Consider the following 18,721-nt stretch of genomic DNA (forward strand, 5'->3'; position numbering starts at 1 on the left):
TTGCAAAAAATAAGTTATTAGTTGTTAATATTATTATATTATATATTATATAATTATATTATATTATTATATATTATAATTATATAATTATAATAATTATGCAATCATTGTTATAATATTATACATTATTATTATTATAAATAAGTTATTAGTGAATCATGAATTTTATACACAAAGTTCAGCTTCAGCCTCAATATTAGGTCAAAATCTGCTGTCTGTACTTGGCCTAGGAAAGCTAAGAGCTGAACGCCAAGTGCATCCCCATTTCCTACACACACACACACACACACACACGCACATGCACACCAGATTTTATACTCATACAAATTTTACTGCAACCAGCACTCAAAACATTTAAAATGTTGATTACCTCAGCAAATGATGGGTTTTACCTGAAACATTACGGGTTCTGTGGCAGATGAAAAGTTCAGACTTTTAGATAACTGTACTTCAGGATCGTATTTTTTCAAGTAGGCCTTAATCATCACAGTCTTTGCAGTTCCCTGCTCTCCTGTGAGCAAAACGGCCTGCAATGATCAGATAGTCATGATGAAAGGGGTTGTAGCGCAGGCAGCTTTAAATACCTTATGGTTCTGGTAGCTTTTTTTTTTTTTTTTCGTTGTAATAGGTAATACAACTAAGTTTAATCACTTTTTTAGAATTAGACCCACATCAAAATAAATCCTAAAAATAAATAACCAATCAACCAATCAATTATAGTTCAAATAAAGATTTCAATATAAAATGTGTACTATAACTATGCTGGAAGAAAGTATGGGTAAACAGTCATGTGACCATGGGAGTAGGGAGGGACTCTATGAGCGGACACCCACTTCCCTGGCAAGCTGGACGTCAGCAGCTCAGGGGATAATGAATTGAAGCCTATCCTGGGGTTCATTTCCCAAATGTGCTTCCCTTAAATGGCACTACCTCTAGCCCCTTGTGCTGGAATTTGGTTTTTCTATCTGTAGCGTGTGAAAAGGCCTGTGTTTTGTATAGGTTTGTGATCAAATCAAACTTACTTTCTGTTGTTTTGCAATGGTGTCTATCAAAAAATTCGTTCTAACATTGTCAACATTTGGAACCAAAATAGATGAATATTCTGGAACACTGTCAGTTGGATAATAATATGGCTGAAGTTTCTTATTCCAGTGTTCCCAATCTCCTACACAGTAAGTAAAAATTCATCTTAATTCATCAAAAACTGCATTCTTTGAAAGTTATCTCAAAAATATAAAAATGCAAATACTATAAGCAGGGAACAGAATCATAGGAACATTTAAAACATTTTCCAAAAATATGTTAACATAGCGGCTTATCTAATACATATGGCATTTGATCATTTAAATCTGTTATGCCTCTTTTGTAAAGTCAGTTTTTAAATTTCTAAATCATTCATCTAGAGAGATCTGGCCCGAAATGGAATTAGGATTGGCTAGTGGTAAAAACCAATGACATATTTGGTGTCTAGTAGGAAACCCACATCAATTGAGATTATGCTGAGTGAAATAAGTCAAGCAGAGTCAATTATCATATGGTTTCACTTACTCGTGGAGCATAAGGAATAACATGGAGGACATTAGGAGAAGGAAAGGAAAAGTGAATTGGGGGAAATCAGAGGGGGAGACAAACCATGAGATACTGGACTCTGAGAAACAAACTGAGGGTTTTGCAGGGGTTGGGGCATTGAGTGAGCCTGGTGGTGGGTACTAAGGAGGGCACGAATTGCATGGAGCACTGGGTGTGGTGCATAAACAATGAATCTTGGAACGCTGAGAAAATAAAATTAAATAAGAAAAAAAAAAGGATGAGAAACACCAAAAGGGGTAACTGATTAGTGGACATAGAATGTGGGGACAATAGAAAATGGGGAAAATAAATCTAGCTCTAACTACTTAATAAAGTACTCAGGCTCCTGACTACTAATTTATTAATTGATATTATATAACTAGTAATTTACTTGCTGATGTTATTGGTATGATAATTTTTATTACCACATTTCATCAATTCTAAAAATTATTTATTTATATTTTAGCATAACTGGAATGTTATGCTAACCTAGGAAGGCTTGTAATCACTATTGGTTAGGCCAGCTTGGTCAGATTCGCTAATATTGCTACCATTTAAATTAGATTACTTGCATTGTCGGTATTGCTTTGTTCATTTTGACTGGCATTTTAAATGTCTCCAGAAATACTATACTATGATTCAGGATTGTACCAAAAGAAGGTCTGTGTACACAGAGTGCACAAAAACAGAGCAGGGGAGCACACATTTGAGAGTAGCAAAGAAAATATTCAGTAATAGAGGAATGACCTCAATTTCAGATTTCCTTGCAAAATATCAAGTCATATGTTAAGTGTATGTTTAACTCTCAAGAAACTGAGAAACTGTTTTCCAAAGTGGTTATACCATTGTGTACTATATGAGAACCCCAGTTGTTCCACATTCTCGCCGGTATTTGGTAGAACTAATCTTTTCATTTTAGTCATTCTGGTGGCTGTGTGATGATATAACATTACAGTTTCAATTTGCATTTCCTTGATAACCAATGATGTGGAATATCTTTTCTTGTGCCTTTTTCACCACTTATAGGTCTTTTTTGGTGAAGCATGTATTGAAATCTATTGCCCATTTTTAAAAATTTGGGTTGGCTGTCTACCCATTATTATAGAAGTAAAAGAGCCTTTATGCATTCTGTATTAAATTATTTTACCAGATGTATATTTCTATTACATTTCTTATTTTAATTATAATACAGTTAACATAAAGTGTTGTATTAGTTTCAGGTGTACAATATAGTGATTCAACACTTCCATACACCACCCAGTGCTCATCATGACAAGTGCCCTCCTTAATCCCCATCACCTATTATACCCACCCCCTCCCCCACCACCTCCCCTCTGGGCATCATCAGTTTGTTCTCCAGAGTTAAAAAGTCTGTTTCTTTAAAAAAAAAAAAAAAAAAAAAAAAAGTCTGTTTCTTGCTTTGTCTTTTGGACATCCTTTGTATTATTCCTGACCTTAGGGAAAAAGCTCTTGGTTTTTCTCCTTTAAGAATGTTGTTTGCTGTTGGTTTTTCATATGTGGTTTTTATTATGTTGCGGTATGTTCCCCCTAGACCTACTTTGTTGAAAGTTTTTATCATGAGTGGATGTTGTACCCTGCCAAATGTCTTTTTGTATCTGTGTCTGTTGTAATTATCATATGGTTTTTATCATTTCTTTCCTCAGTGTGAAGTATCATGTTGATTGATATTTCCATATTGAACCACCCTTGCATCCTGGGACTAAATATCATTTGATTGTGATGTGTAATTTTTTAATGTATCGTCGGGTTCAGTTTGCTAGTATTTTGTTGAGGATTTTTGCATTTATTTTCATCAGAGATATTGCTTTATAGTTCTCTTTTTTTGTGGTGTCTTTATCTGGTTTTGGTTTTAGGGTGATCCTGACCTCATAGAATGAATATGGAAATTTTCCTTCCTCTTCTACTTTTTGAAATAGTTTGAGAAAAAAAAAGTATCAACTCTTCTTTAAATGTTTGATAGAATTCACCTATGAAGCTGTCTGGACCTGGACTTTTGTCTGTTGAGAATTTTGTTTATTACTGATTGAATTTCACTGCTGGTAATTGGTCTGTTTAAATTTTTTCTTTCTGGGTGCCTGAGTGTCTCAGTTAAGCGACTGCCTTTGGCTCAGTTCATCATCCCAGATTCAAAGATCGAGTCTCGCATCCGGCTCCCAGCTCCGCAGGGAGTCTGCCTCTCCCCGTGACCTTCTCCCTTCTCATTCTTTCTGCTGCTTTTGAGTTTCATTTCTTCTTTTTCTATCTTCTTTAAGCATAAGGTCAGGCTGTTTCTTTGAGATTCTTCTTGCTTCTTGAGGTATTGCTACAAACTTCCCTCTTAAAACTGCTTTTGCTACATCCCAAAGATTTTGGACCACTATGTTTTCATTTTCATTTGTTTCCATGTAATTTTTCATTTCTTCTTTGATTTCTTGATTGACCTATTCATTGTTAATAGCATGTTATTTAACCTCCATGTATTTATGCTCTTTCCAGATTTTTTTCTTGTGAATTCTAGTTTCATAGGATTGTGGTAAAAAAAGATGCTTGGTATGTCTTCAATCTTCTTGAATTTGTTGAGGCAGTTTGTAGGCTAATATGTGACCTCTTCTGGAGACTGTTCCATGTGCACTTGAAAAGAATGTGTCTTCTGCTATTTTAGGATGGAGTGTTCTGATTACATCTGTTAAATCTCCCTGGTCCATTGTGTCATTTAGTGCCACTGTATCCTCATTGATTTTCTATTTGAATGACCTATCCATTGATGTGGGGTATTGTTATCCCCTACTATTACTGTAGGGGAATTATTACTATATTATTATAGATTAGTTCCTTTATGTTTGTTACTAACTGTTTTTATGTATTTGGGTGCTACCATCTTGGGTGAATAAATATTTATAATTGTTATATCTTCTTATTGAATTGTCCTTTTATTATTACTATAGTTGCAGGCATAAATATTTACAATGGTTAGATCTTCTTGATGGACAGGCCCCTTAATTATAATGCTCTTCTGCATCTCTTGTTACAGTTTTTGGTTTAAAATCTAATTTGTCTGATATAAGTATGGCCATCCCAGCTTTCTTTTGATGTTCATTAGCATGACAGATGGTTCTCCACCCCCTCACCTTCAATCTGCAGGTGTCCTTAGGTCTAAAATGAGTCTCTTGTGGGCAGCATATAGATAGTTCTTGTATCCACTCTGTTACCCTATGTCTTTTGATTGGAACATTTAGTCCATTTACATTCAAAGTTATTACTGATAGATATGTATTTATTTATTACCCGTTTTTTAATTGTTTTGTGGTTGTTTTTGTGGTTTTTCTCTGATCCTTTTTTTTTCATGATTTGTTAGCTTTCTTTAATGATCTATTTGGACTTCTTTCTTTTTATTCTTTCCACATCTATCACTGAGTTTTGATTTATGGTTACCATTGGGTTTGTACATAACATCTTCCGCATATAGCAATCAATATTAAGTTGACAGTTGCTTAAGTTTTGGATGCTATTTTAAATAGTATATTAAAATTTCAATTTCTAAGTGTTCACTGTGAGCATACAGAAATACAGTTTATTGTTATATATTATCCTTTTATCCTATGACCTTGCTAAACTTATTTACTGGTTCTAATAACTTTTTTGAGGATTGTATATGGATGGTCACATCGTCTACAAATAGAGAGAGATATGCTTGTTCTTTTCCAATCTGTAGATATTTTATGTATTTACTTTTGTGTTTGTTTATTTATTTGTTGCCTTATTGCACTGGCTAGGCCCTCTAGTACAACGTTGAATAGCAATGGTGAGAAAGAACATCCTTGTCCTGTTCCTGATCTTGGGACAGAAGTATTCAGTCTTTCACCATTCAGTATAATGTTAGCCTTTTTGTAGATGCTCTTTTTCCAAATGGTGAACTTTCTATTTCTAGTTTACTGAGAGTTTCATCATAAAAGGGTGTTAAATTTTGTCAAATGCTTTTTCTGTATCTATTTAGAGGACTGATGGCTTGTTTGGGTTTTAGTCTGTTAATGTGATGAATTATATTGATTGCTTTTTGAATGTTAACCTAACCTTCCATTCATAGAATAAATGCTCACTTGGATTTAACCTGTTAAAATTTTACTAAGAAATGTGTGTCCAGGCATCTGGCTGGCTCAGTCAGTAAAACATGCAACTCTTGATCTCAGGTCTGAGCTCCAGCCCCACACTGGGTGTGGAGCCTACTTAAAATAAAATTTTAAAAAATTAAAAAGAAAAAGAAATGTGTATCAATACTCCAAAGAGATAATTGTCTATACTCTATTTTTCTTGAAATGTATTTCTCTGGTTTGAAATCAGGATAACATTGTCCTTATAAAATGGTCTGGGTGTTTCTTCCTTACATTTTATATGTTTCAGAAGCACTTCTGTAAAATTGGCATTATTTCTTACTTAGCTATTTGATAAATTCACCAGTAAAGCCATCTGGGCCTGGAGTTTTCTTTGCAGAAAGGTTTTTAATTATACATTTTTTTAAAAGTGAATATAGGGATATGTAAGATATCTATTTCTTCTGGATGAGGTTTAATAGCTTGTATCTTTCAAAGAATTTGCCTGTTTCATCTACATTGTCAAGAGTACTTTCATAACATTGTTCCTAGTATTCACTTCTTATTTTTTAATGTCCACAGGGCCTGTAGCGATGTTCCCTCTTTCATTCTGGACAGTGGTAATTTATGCCTTCTCTTTTACTTACCTTGGTATCTCTGGTAATAGATTTATCAATCCTATTGATCTTTTCAAAGAACCTTTTTTTGATTGGCTTTGGATTATAACAGAATTCATATCTAGGTCCCAGGTTGCATTTCATTGTCATTTGCATTTTGAATTAGAGCTCCTTTTTATGATCCCAAATCTTTAATAACATGTAATCACAGGTAGAATTACTGGTCATTCTGATTAAAGATGGCCGGCTGAAATAATTCACTTGCCTCAGTCTCTCTCTCTCTCTTTTTTTTTTTTTTAAGATTTTATTTATTTATTTGACACAGAGAGAGAGAGAGATCACAAGTAGGTGGGGGTGGGGAGGCAGGGAAGCAGGCTCCCTGCTGAGCAGAGAGCCCAATGCGGGGCTACATCCCAGGACCCTGAGATCATGACCTGAGCTGAAGGCAGAGGCTTAACCCACTGAGTCACTCAGGTGTCCCTTGCCTCAGTCTCTTTTAAAAAACCTTCTAAAACACAAACTTTCACTTAATCTCTATTTTCAGTATGACTCTCCTATTCTCACATGTGTCCAGTGTCCTCCAAATCTAGGCAACTCTGTGTTTCATACTCCCCAGAAACGAATTCTTCCATCTTCAGCCAGTGTGAGGTGGGTGCAGGTCTCTAGCCATGTGACTTTGGAAAGAAGACCTGGAGGTCTGTGTCTTAAATAGACTTACAAGCAGCCTGCTGGTTTTTACCTCTTTCCAATTCTCAAGCCCTTTGAAGGTTCTGTGGCACACACTACACTGCTTCTCAACTCTTCCCACTGTCAGTTTAGGACTTACCTTAGCCAGTGTGCTAAAGCAAGTATCCCTTACCTTTCTGCCTTCTTGCTTTCAAAATGCTGTTTTTGCTGTCTACTCTCTTGTTCTTTAGAGTTTATGCATTAAAACAAAAAGAACAAGTGCTCTTGCTGTTTTGAGGTCTTAGGAAGAATTAGAGGTAAATACAGTTTTTAGGAATCATGTTTTATCTTCTCTGGAGCTTAGAAGAATTGAGAGCTATACTCTGGGTACAGGGCACTCAATTTAAGGGCATTTCTCTCAGAGAGAGGGAAGCTGGACCCTGCCACACACAGGAGGCTGGGGGCTGAGGTCACAGCACTGGACTTTGCCAAGTCCTACATGTAAATCCTACATGTAAGTAGGACGCCATTGGCTTGGTTCATTCTCTAACTATTCTGGCATTTCCAACAGGGAAGTTGTAGGATTGATCTGTTATCGCATCGTGAAGAATTTATGTTCTCTATACTGCTGCCCTTTCTTCTTCTTCTTCTTCAAGTATCAGAAAGTACATGATGTAAGGGGCACCTGGGTGGCTCAATGAATTGAGCCTCTGCCTTCGGCTCAGGTCATGATCCCAGGGTTCTGGGATCGAGCCCCACATCGGGCTCTCTGCTTGGCAGGAGGACTGCTTCCCCCTCTCTCTCTGCCTGCCTCTCTGCCTATTTATGATCTCTCTCTCTGCCAAATAAATAAATAAAATCTTAAAAAAAAAAGAAAGTACATGATATAAGGGTTATTGCCAACTTACTTATGCAAGATTTCACTTAGGCCACTCCAAAAACAGGAGAAGCCAAGAGTCTCTTATCAGTTCCCAACATGGCCAATATGCAAAACTCTACGATTCTTTGTATATATGCCTTTTAGAAATGGTATTAGCAATCATCTTACTTACAACTGCCTTAATATTTCCCCATAGAAGAGTCTATGGACGTTTATGTTTTTCTCATTGAAAAAGAGATTATCTCATTTCAGGTATAAGTCACAGTACTTACCATAATCAGTAACATAAAACTCATACATGGTCTGACTAGTGCCTTTGGGTACTTCTGGTAAATCTAACTTGCTTTCATGATTTCGTAAAAAGGCTTCAAGCTTTTCTCTGCTTTCCAGTTCCAAGAGGGCCCCTAAACTCCACATTAGGCCAAACACAAATAATTTATGAAGATGTTCGACACATGAAACGCCACCTTCTTCTTTGGAGGGAATTAAACCTTCCAGTAGATTGAGAGACTGCAAATATTTGAATTACAATAAAATAAGTTTTGTACCCAAGTTTTTAAAATAAAAACATTTAAATGATAATAAATTTAAAAGAAGGAGAAAAATGGGGAAGAAAAATATATAGCTCTCCAGGTATTTCTTGATCACTGTCCTACCACAAACAGCATTTAGAGAAAGATCATTCTGCTTTATTTAAACAGGTTGCATGGACTAACAGAAAAGATGCCAAAATGGGAATCAGGATTTCTACCCCATGCTCATGCCACCAACCTCACTGAGCCTTAGTCTCCTGATCTGAAAAACAAACGTCCTAAACTAGATGTTTTCTTTTCTTCTTTCCTTCCTTCCTTTCTTCCTTCACTTTTTTTTAAGATTACATGTTTTCTAAGGTAGTTTCTGGATCTAAAGTTTAGTTACCCCAAATTTTCTACAACAGAGATTGCATTTCTTTTTCACTCTTTGCAGAGCTCAGCAAATTGTGGCCCCAGGGGTCGGCCACCTGTTTTGCAAATAAAGTTTCACTGAGATACAATCACACTCGCTCATGTAAGCATTGTGTCTGGCTGCCTTTGCCAATAGAGCAGCAGATGTGAGTGGCTGAGACAGACAGTTGTGCAAACATTTGCCTAAATATTTGCTACCCGCTCATTTAAGGAAAAGTGTGCCAACTCCCATTTGGCATCAGAAAGAAATGTATCTACAGTAAGATATACTCAGTCTTGCAAAACAAAATTAATTCAAGATAAGACTTTTCATTTATATTATGCATTTTAAAGTCATTACTAAATAATTCATTGATTGGGCCCTTATGTATTACTTCTTATCTACCCGCCCTCACTGACTGGCATCCTTTATTAAACTTAGAGAAAACCAAAGTACCAGAATGGATCATGAAAGATCACTTATACCCTAGAAGCAGGGGAGCCCTCATAATCTATAATTAGGTTCTGATTTTTTCCAAAGACTATTAAGGCAAACTGAGTACGAGAGGAAAACACACATACAAGGCTAGAAATGACTTGGAAAATTGTTTAAAGCTTTTCCTTATCTTATATACTCTAAATTTGCAATGCTGAGATTGCCATTCGCATTTTCTTGCTGGTCACCAGCTCTCCTTTGTACTTTTTGGGAGGACTGCCTGCTTTATTTACTCAGTCTAGTGTCATTATTGGGTGCACTTCCTCGGAAGGTTACTAAGCTTGCCAGTGGGAGAGATCGTTCATTCCTCTTCCCCTGCCAACACCCACTCTGGGAAGAGGAAGATCATAAAACAGATGGCAGTAAAATCATGAATTAACTCTTCCAAAATCTTTCACAGGAATCAAACTTCGCAGGGCCTTCACAGCCATATCACAGAAGTATTTCTATGGATTGCGAGAATTTTCCATTTCAGATGCCTCTAAACTGCGAGGGGGTGCTGGGGAGCGACGTCTCCAACCTAAATAATGAATGTACACAGACAGTCTGACCTGCATGATATAGTTGCATTCCAGGAGCTGCATTTTGGGATTGAGGTTTAGTTTCATATACGTATATATGTCTTCGAATATTTTATTGTACAGACCGAGGAACACAGTCGCCTCCTGCGCACTGCGCTTCTTCAGCCAAGCCTGCGGGCAAAGAAACAGAACCTCAGTTTGCCAAGGAGGCGAAACCCGCACGAAACCCGCACGCGCGGGCCTCTGTCCCCACCTGCAGGATCGCCTTCCAGCTGAGCGCGGAGCTGCTGATATAGACCATGCCCATGCGGGAAACCGTGGCCGGAGAAGCGTTCTCAATATTGTGCACCTCGAACAAGAGCTTACAATTGGGGGCCATGGGGATGCGGTCTCCGTTGGCTAGCGTGAGGGTTTTATTGTCGTCCAGCACAGAATTTAAGTTCTCGATCCAAATGGCATCCACGGGGCCATCTAAAATGAGGAAAATGTTTTCACCTGCGAATAATTAAACGGCGAAAAATCACTTTTCATGTACCAAAAATTAAACGTGCCATTTAACTTTGGGGAGGTGGGGGATGGCAGGGAGGTTCACAAAGGGGAGTGGACGGGTACCTTTTTTAGCTTTTAATGTTTTTCTCCACAGTGTAGAAAAAATCCCATCTGTCCAGTCATTAGTAGCGGTGTCCAGTCTGCCAAACATCTGAGGCGCAGTAATCGCTTTGGGATTCATTCTCATTTCTCTGTGAGGCCTCCCACACTCAGTTAATGCCTTCATCAGGATTGTTATGACAGTTGTCTTCCCAGAACCACTGGGCCCCAGAGTCATCAAACCATGACGGACCAGGGATGTCTCGTACAACTGCGCAGTGAGGCAATCAATTGAAAAATGTAACTAATGAGGCTCTTGCTCATAGTCACAGAAGTAGCGTGCTGAAATTTAAACAGCTTTAAATGGGTTCTTATTAAAGCAACTAGTTCGCGATTTAAAAGATGAAAAAATGCGAAAAAAGAAAAAAAAAGAGAAAAAGAAAAAGGGTCTATTTTGCTTTGCTAGATGTGGATAGCAAATTAGTGCCATGGTATAAAATAATGATAAGTGATAAAATTATGATAATATGGAGCTTGAATTCCATTTTGGAAGTAATTAATTCAGGATCTCTCTCTCTCTCTCTCTTTTTTTTCCTTCTCAAACTACTCTTCTTTGTGGTTTGGGGGTTTGTGCATAGGTTTTTTCCTGGCACAAGCTTTCCCTGCATTCTATGTGATGACGCCGCCCCCTGGTGGTGGAAAGCAGCAACACAAACCATCACAATGAAGACCAGCTTGAGATTGAGGATTTCCCCTGCAAGTGATTTGCTCAGGCAATGCTCCTGGGAGAAACTGCTAAGGGAATGGGGGACGCGGGACAGGAGAGAGAAGTCAGGCAGGGTGTGATTGAGAACAAAATCCTGTAGAGGGAAACCTTAACACTGATCCTACGGGACATTCTGGAATGTTCCACCTGGAAGAAGGGGAGGTTGACTTTCCTACTGTATCATCCAACAGTCTTTAACTAAGGAGAGTTTGGTTTGGGAGTGGGTGGGAAATAAACTTCAGGAACCACCTGCTGTTTGTGCCTGCCAACCAAGTGACCCCAGTCACCCTGAATGGAAAAGTGAATGTGGGCTATTAAAATCACACAGAAGCAGGGAAGGGGCACATAATTAGGGTAGAAGAGATTCAAGAAGACAAGCTAAGAACTGGACAACATCTGTTAGAACATCCTCTCTATTGTTTTCTTGATGAAAATAAGAAGTCAAAAGCTCACAGCTGATCAGAGGCAGAATTTAAGTTATTCTCCTAACATTTTAGAAAGAAATGTATTACTGCTGTAATCCATAGTTTAAAATCAGCAGAGACTCATTCCACCACATTATATTCAAGAGTAACACCACCATATTCTGCTCCCCTACCCACTGGGATGACTACAACTTTAGTACTCAATAAACTGTATGCATATCACATAGAAATTTTTTGAAAACTTTCCCAGAAATTTAAAAAAAAAAAGGGTTTATGGTTTCCCAACCCATGGATGATGAAAAATGTCTAAACTGTTCCTCATATCCTTCCCTGTGAAAATTGGACTTACGTTTCTTATAATCTGGCAAGAACAGTAAGTTAAAATAAGAATCGTTATTTTTCAGAAAGCAGTGTTTAACACTCTCCACAATTTCAGCTCTCTCATTTCGAAATCTGGAAAATACCCCTGAAACATCAGGCCCATAGAGATTTAATCCTGTCTCTCCTCCAACCCTTCTTGACTCTGCTGATAAACTGTAGGGTGTTGTCACAAGGACGAAACATGATGGACAAAAAGACACCAAGAGACACAGGCAAGAGATGCAAATCTTAGGGGAGGTGAACTTGCCCACACACAGACCAGAAGCATCGTATCATTCTCAGATTCCCTGGGCTCCAAGCCCATGAAGGCACCCAGCTATGGAGATCCTGCCAGCCGGACACAAGCAGCCAGCAGGGTCGTTCCATCTCCCCAGCTTTTTATAACCTACAATCCCCTCCCAACTGTCCTTGAGATTCTGGTTCCCACCTAACCTTCTCCCCAGGCATAGCTAACCTCAGTAAATTATCGCTTGCTGATTGTGAGGTGGAGGCCGGGTGAATCCCCACTCTCTCTCGGACCCACCCATCCTCCTGAGGACTCTGCTTGCCAGGATGTGTTTTAATTTACTTTCAACATCCACATTAAGTAAGACAAATCTCCTGAGTTCTTCTCTTCAACTGGCCCATTTTTTAACAACACACACTTATCACTACCCTGATAAGAGATTAAAGTGTCTTTACCTGCACAAGTTTGAGATTCCAGGGTGGGTGGTTAATCAAACCTTCTATCTGAACCTGGTTGGCTACGGCAGCCTGCAGCTCCACGTAGGTACTGCTGTCCAGCTGTAATCCTGGAAACAGGTCATTGATTAAGCTGAGGAACAGGGGTTCGTCTTCGTCAACCTAAGATGGCAGAGAATGAATACATGCTTCTTCAGTCCACGAGTAATTATGGGCCAGCTGGGAAGATCATGGCACTAATCACTGGATGCCCAGAAAATCATGGACTACTTCTCCTGACCAGAATTGCATCCTCTAGAACCGACTCCCAAACACCCCACCAAATCCACATTACCTAGACCATGGTAGCCAGAGCCCTTTGGCATTCAACATATTCTACAATCTACTGCTTCAAGGTTTGATCTCATTACTTGACCCTACGAATGCTGTGCTTCCCACAAACAGCTGTAGGTGTTAACTTAAAAACCAACCCCACGAAAATAGAATATTAATATTTCATTGAAATTAGGAAAACATCCATAACCCTACCTGCCTGGCTCATCCAACATGGACTGGAAAACTCCATCAGAGCAGTGTCTGGCCTTCCTTGGAAGCCATAGTTTTGAGTAAATGGACCCTAATCCTCATTTGCTCTGTCTTTAATACCTACATCACCCCATTCCCAACTGCTGACCCCTTTTGATTTCTCCTTATTGTCTGGGACTCCTCTGATGCCTTCTGGAATTCCTGTCTACCAGTTTCAAGAATACTATTACCAAGGGAGGTGCCGTGAGGCATACTGGAAGGGGCAGGGGACTTGGCATCAGAAAGTCTTCTGGATCTTTGTTCCAGTTTCTCAACTGACCATGATTGTGGGTGAGTCTTCCAGACTTGGTTTCCTCATAAGTAAAAAGGGAATAAATACACTCGCCATTTGTGTCTCAGCAAGTGGCTGGGAGGTGCAAATAAGAGAGTACCCCTGAGAAAGCTTTATAATAATAAGGAACTACATGGAGGTCAGCTGTTAGCTTCCATAACTAGAACGGGAGCTTCCTGAGAACCATGTCTTCCTCAACCTCGTACTCCCAGGGCACAGACACAATATGTAACCCACATAAGCCCTTGAATAAACACCACGTGAACCTGTCCTTCAGCTAGTTCAAGGAAGCTGGTTATAATCGTGACAAGCATGAAAGCAGTAAGATAACTATGATATCTTCAAAGCAAACTTCCAATGAGCTTTTGGAAAATAGAAATGGTTTTGATGTCTTGGGAGAGACATAGATAGCTAAAATAGGCTTAGACATATTCTGAGAAAGCAAAAGTTCCCGTGGTTCTCTGTGAACCCAAAAAACAGGGATTTTCAAGTTTAGAGTTCATGTTACATCATGTAATGGTAGAAGGCTGGACTGAAATATGAGGGTCAGAGCCCACCGATGAAGCCTATTTTATTGTTCACAGCTGGTTAGAGGATGCATTTCCGCCCATGTTGGGCATACAAGGTCATGGGCTTTTTGCCTTCTGGAAACCTGCAGGTAGCTTCACCTATCCATTGTCCCTGTAACCATTAATGCTCGTAGCTCAACCCAAGCCAACCCGCACATATCAGCTAAGGAGAGAAAAACCCAGATGACACTGGAAGGAGAAGGGAATTCGGAGAATACCAGCTTGGAAAGGTTCATGTCTCTCAGTCCTCTCATCACAGTGCTTAGCTCACTGTCTTCTGGTCTGGCTCTTTTTTGAGCTCCAAGTGTCCTCAATACAGATAGAATATTTCTCAACCCAAAGTCGTAATGGACCTAAGATGGGGGGAAAAAAGGTTGTTTCATTGGACTAAATGTGGACTCACACCATTTACACACAGGTAGACTTTTTTTTTAATGTTATGTTTGTCACCATACAGTACATCATTAGTGTTTGATGTAGTGTTCCATGATTCATTGTTTGCATATAACACCCAGTGTTCCATGCAATATGTGCCCTCCTTAATACCCATCCCCCCAACCCCCTCCCCTCTGAAACCCTCAGTTTATTTCCCAGAGTCCATATTCTGGTATGTACACAGTGCTGTTCTGAGGGACTGAGCTGCAAAGTTCTATTAGCTCTAGTCTCTCACCTTTCTTGATTGCAAAATGACCATTCCATTGCGAAGTTCATACTTTATTATTTTTTTTTTAAGATTTTATTTATTTGAGAGAGAGAGAGAGAGAGCAAGCGCAAGCAGGGGAAAGGGGCAGAGGGAGAAGAAGTAGGCTCCCTGCTGAGCAGGGAGCCTGATGTGGGCTCGATCCCAGGACCCTGGGATCATGACTTGAGCCGAAGACAGACAATGGAGCCACCCAGGTGCCCCATGGGAAGTTCACAGTTTAAATATAATTTGAGAATAATACAGTCTGATATGGTCCATACAGCAAACAGATTTAAATGAGTAACCAACAGGTTACACACTCTGTAATTCCATTTCTGTAACATTCTTGGAATAATAAAATTATAGACATGGAGGAAAGATAAGGGTTGCCAGGGGTTAGGGATCTGGAAGAAAGGTAGGCATAGTTATGAAGGGGTAGTGTGAGGAAACCTTGCAGTGACAGAACAGTCCTGTATGTTGATTGTGGTAGAGGCTACCTGAATCTGCACATGTGACATAACTACACAGTACTACACACACACACACACACACACACACACACACACACACACACAAAGTGCATGTACAGCCAGCAAGCTCTTAACAAACTGTGTGAATGGTACTGATGTGGGTTCTCTGGTTTTGTTATTTGTTATTGTACATTGTACAATGTACATTGTACACTTTGTTATTTGTCATTGTAGTTACAAAATGTTAACACTGGGACCCTGGGTGGCTTAGTCAGTTAAGTGGCTGCTTTCAGCTCAGGTCAAGATCCCAGGGTCCTAGGATCGAGTCCCATGTGGGGCTCCCCACTCAGTGGGGAGTTGGCTTTTCCCTCCACCCTTCACTTCCTGCTAATTTTTCTCTCTCTCTCTCTCATTCAAATAAATAAATGAAATCTTTTTTTTTTAAAGTCAACATTGCAGGAAGCATGGTACACAGGACCTCCTGTATATTTCTTTGCAACTTTCTTAAGACTCCATAGTAATTTCAAACTAAAAAAGGTTTAAAAACTACACACATGGATAAATTAATTATAAATATATTTTTTAAAGAGTTTTTTTTTTAACTCACTGATTAACATTTATCAAGATAAAACTGCAAAGTAAAAAAATCAAGTTCTGCAGCTGGGGAAAAAAACAGATTCACAAAGTTACCTGTTTGGTAAGTTGCTCTTCACAGAGTTTGTAAAGAACATAAAACTTTTGAGCCAAGATAACATTTTCAAGAAAACCACAACTTGCAAGTTTAACTCGCATAATGATCTGAAAATTAAGATTGTGAGATTTTTTTCAACAACATTAGTGAAAAATAAGTAAAGAACATAACTTATACTATGTTTTTAAAACCTAGTGCTTACCTGTCTGTCAGGAACCATCATAGCAACAGTTCTAAACTGAATTTTTAAGTTTTCTGGTAGTTCCTGGCGCCCAGCATATCCAGGGTTCTAAAAATTAAAATTGTTTTAAAATATTGATATAATTTTCACTTCATGAATACAAATACATTCAAAATCCTAGTTCATATTCTAAGGTTGTATTGAAAAACATTAGATTCATAATACATCCCTCCTTTCTTAAAAATATGTATTGAACCATCCATATTTTTTAAGGTCATATCACTCCCTGCTACATATTCCCATTTTCATTATACTAACAAAGTGATATATATACATGCCACTTTATGTAGCAAAATTAAGCATCCATGTATCTGTTGGTTAAGAAAATAGAAAAGAAAGATGCATAAATACCAGGATCATTATGGTCTAAAATAGGTCATTGAAAGAGAGAGAAAACTCAAGATATTATACTGATCATTACATAGGTAATTCTTTGTTTAATCTCTTCCATTATTCTCTGCAGTCAAAATGATAAACTTCTCTGGCTGACCATTAAAAAAAAAAAAAAAAAACCACAGGGGTGAGAGGAAATAAAGTTGGGAATGATGGGAAAAATAGTAGAAAGGACAAAAGTAGAAGTGGAAAGAAAGCTAAGGACTCACAAGTATCAATAGGTTGAGGATAGGCAAGATCCAAAAGCTCCAAGGGAGAGGTTTGGGGTTCAAAGATTAGTAAGGCAAAGAGGGGTCAGTTATTTTTGGAAGCCTTCAGTCCCTGAGCATTTCTTGGGCACTGTCCACTGTCCAGACATCTTGCTCAGTGCTGAGAATACAGAAGTGGCTGGTTGCCTCCCATTGCTCCTTCTTTTCTCTTTTCTCAGTCACAGGACCCCAGCTGCAAACTGGGTGTATCACCACCCAGCATAAAAACTACATTTCCCAGCCTGCCTTGCAGCTGGTGTGATTAAACTTGACACCATGAGGGACGCCTGGATGGCTCAGTTGGTTAAGCGGCTGCCTTTGGCTCAGGTCATGATCCCAGCGTCCTGGGATCGAGTCCCACATCAGGTTCCTTGCTCGGTAGGGAGCCTCCTTCTCCCTCTGCCTCTGGCTGCCACTCTGTCTGCCCATGCTTGCTCGCTCTCTCTCCCTCTCTCTCTGACAAATAAATAAATAAAATCTTAAAAAAAAAATTTGACACCATGAGATGCAAAGGGGCACACAGTGTCTTTGATGCTTGTTTGAAGGGAGTTGATTCAATTAACTGGCTGCAGCAAGATAGATGCTTCTATAGCACCTTGGGTCATAAAGTAAACTGAAGATGGAAATCATGATGGTGTAGAAACATGGGAGGATCTTAAGAGAATAAATCATTATGCGTTAAGACACTATTTTTCATGTTTCGGTTATTTATAGCCTAATGCAATATCTAATTGATATTTCCAATATTATTCTTAATCCATGGAGACTGTTACTCTTCTTTTAAATTATTCTACACCATAGTATCACACAATAAATTCATTCATCCCATTACCTGAGTTATAAATAATCACTTCTGGATTATTATTATTTACTCTCAACTGTTTTGCTTAGGTTTGGTTACAATAAATCTTATCAGAAAACTTCCTGATTTTGCTTTCTATAATTTATCTTTGTCCACTGAGACGCTTAAAATTTAGATTACATGTTATCTTACAATGTAGAGATTTAACTATATAAAGAACATATAAAAACATGTGACATGAGGGAGAGATGAATCTTTGAGGTTTTGAGCCGCTGAGATTTGGGGGCTGTTACTGTAGCTAGCCGGTTCAATACAATACAGAAAACATTTAGCCCTGCACCTTACACATTACAAGTACTCACTAAACAATTGCTATTATTTTCATTAACCTATTACTATTTTATCTTCTCTCTGGGCTATTTTTAGTACTCAAAAAATCATATGAAGAGAGACAATCACTCATGACCTCTGAATAGTCCATCATTTACTAACTAATACATGCTTTCTTTCATTTAAGTCTATAGCAATTAAACCAATCCCATTGTATTTAAAGATCATGTTCTCACCATCGTTAGGAAGATTCCAAATTCTGGATTCAGATCAACACTATCACCATCAGAAAAAATGAACTGTTTTTTTCTCTCTTTTCTTGCTGTCAAAACAATATAAATCTGTTGGGCTGCCACTGATAACACAGGTAATTCAATTCTGTTAAACTCATCAAAACAGCCCCAAGAACCGGATTGCGCAAGACCTGGCAGGAAAAACAGTTGATTTGAAAAGTTTTACTTTGTAATATTCCTGCTACCAAGAAGACTAAGCACTTTTCTAAAATGCTCTCAAACAACTATATATTGAAATACAACTTATATAAAGTGTCAAATCTGGCTGTTTGTAAAGATGTATCTAATTCCAGCAACATAGAGAGGTTTAAGTAATTATACATCATCCTGGAAACAAGGAAATTTGTGCACTGCCAAAATCAAAGGATAGACACATCATTATGCCCAGGGATGCCGGGTGATGATAAATGTTGATTCAGCTTGGAAGCCCCACTTCCAGTGGGGATGGGGGTTGAAAGAGCCCTAATGTTTGGGGAAACTGACAAAAATGTCTGGGTCAGATCACTCTATTTCTTTCCAGTTGCAATGAGAGACATGTGGGGATG

At 38.5% G+C, this 18,721-nt stretch overlaps 1 protein-coding gene across 5 annotated transcripts in view; it reads right to left on the minus strand.

Annotated features, from left to right (window-relative positions):
- DNAH8 (dynein axonemal heavy chain 8) overlaps positions 1 to 18,721 on the minus strand; it is a 352,138-nt gene that overhangs the window by 153,378 nt on the left and 180,039 nt on the right. For all 5 annotated transcript variants that reach the window (XM_047734783.1, XM_047734782.1, XM_047734781.1 and 2 more), the window contains 11 exons: positions 18,120 to 18,307; positions 16,072 to 16,158; positions 15,869 to 15,976; positions 14,245 to 14,379; positions 12,602 to 12,763; positions 10,373 to 10,619; positions 10,014 to 10,255; positions 9,791 to 9,931; positions 8,093 to 8,330; positions 1,023 to 1,165; positions 393 to 527 (listed from right to left, as the gene is read on the minus strand). In XM_047734783.1, coding sequence (XP_047590739.1) covers positions 393 to 527; positions 1,023 to 1,165; positions 8,093 to 8,330; positions 9,791 to 9,931; positions 10,014 to 10,255; positions 10,373 to 10,619; positions 12,602 to 12,763; positions 14,245 to 14,379; positions 15,869 to 15,976; positions 16,072 to 16,158; positions 18,120 to 18,307 — 1,826 coding nt within the window. The remainder of the gene's footprint in view (positions 1 to 392; positions 528 to 1,022; positions 1,166 to 8,092; positions 8,331 to 9,790; positions 9,932 to 10,013; positions 10,256 to 10,372; positions 10,620 to 12,601; positions 12,764 to 14,244; positions 14,380 to 15,868; positions 15,977 to 16,071; positions 16,159 to 18,119; positions 18,308 to 18,721) is intronic.

This window comes from Lutra lutra, chromosome 6, assembly GCF_902655055.1.
Source record: "Lutra lutra chromosome 6, mLutLut1.2, whole genome shotgun sequence".
Taxonomy (NCBI): domain Eukaryota; kingdom Metazoa; phylum Chordata; class Mammalia; order Carnivora; family Mustelidae; genus Lutra; species Lutra lutra.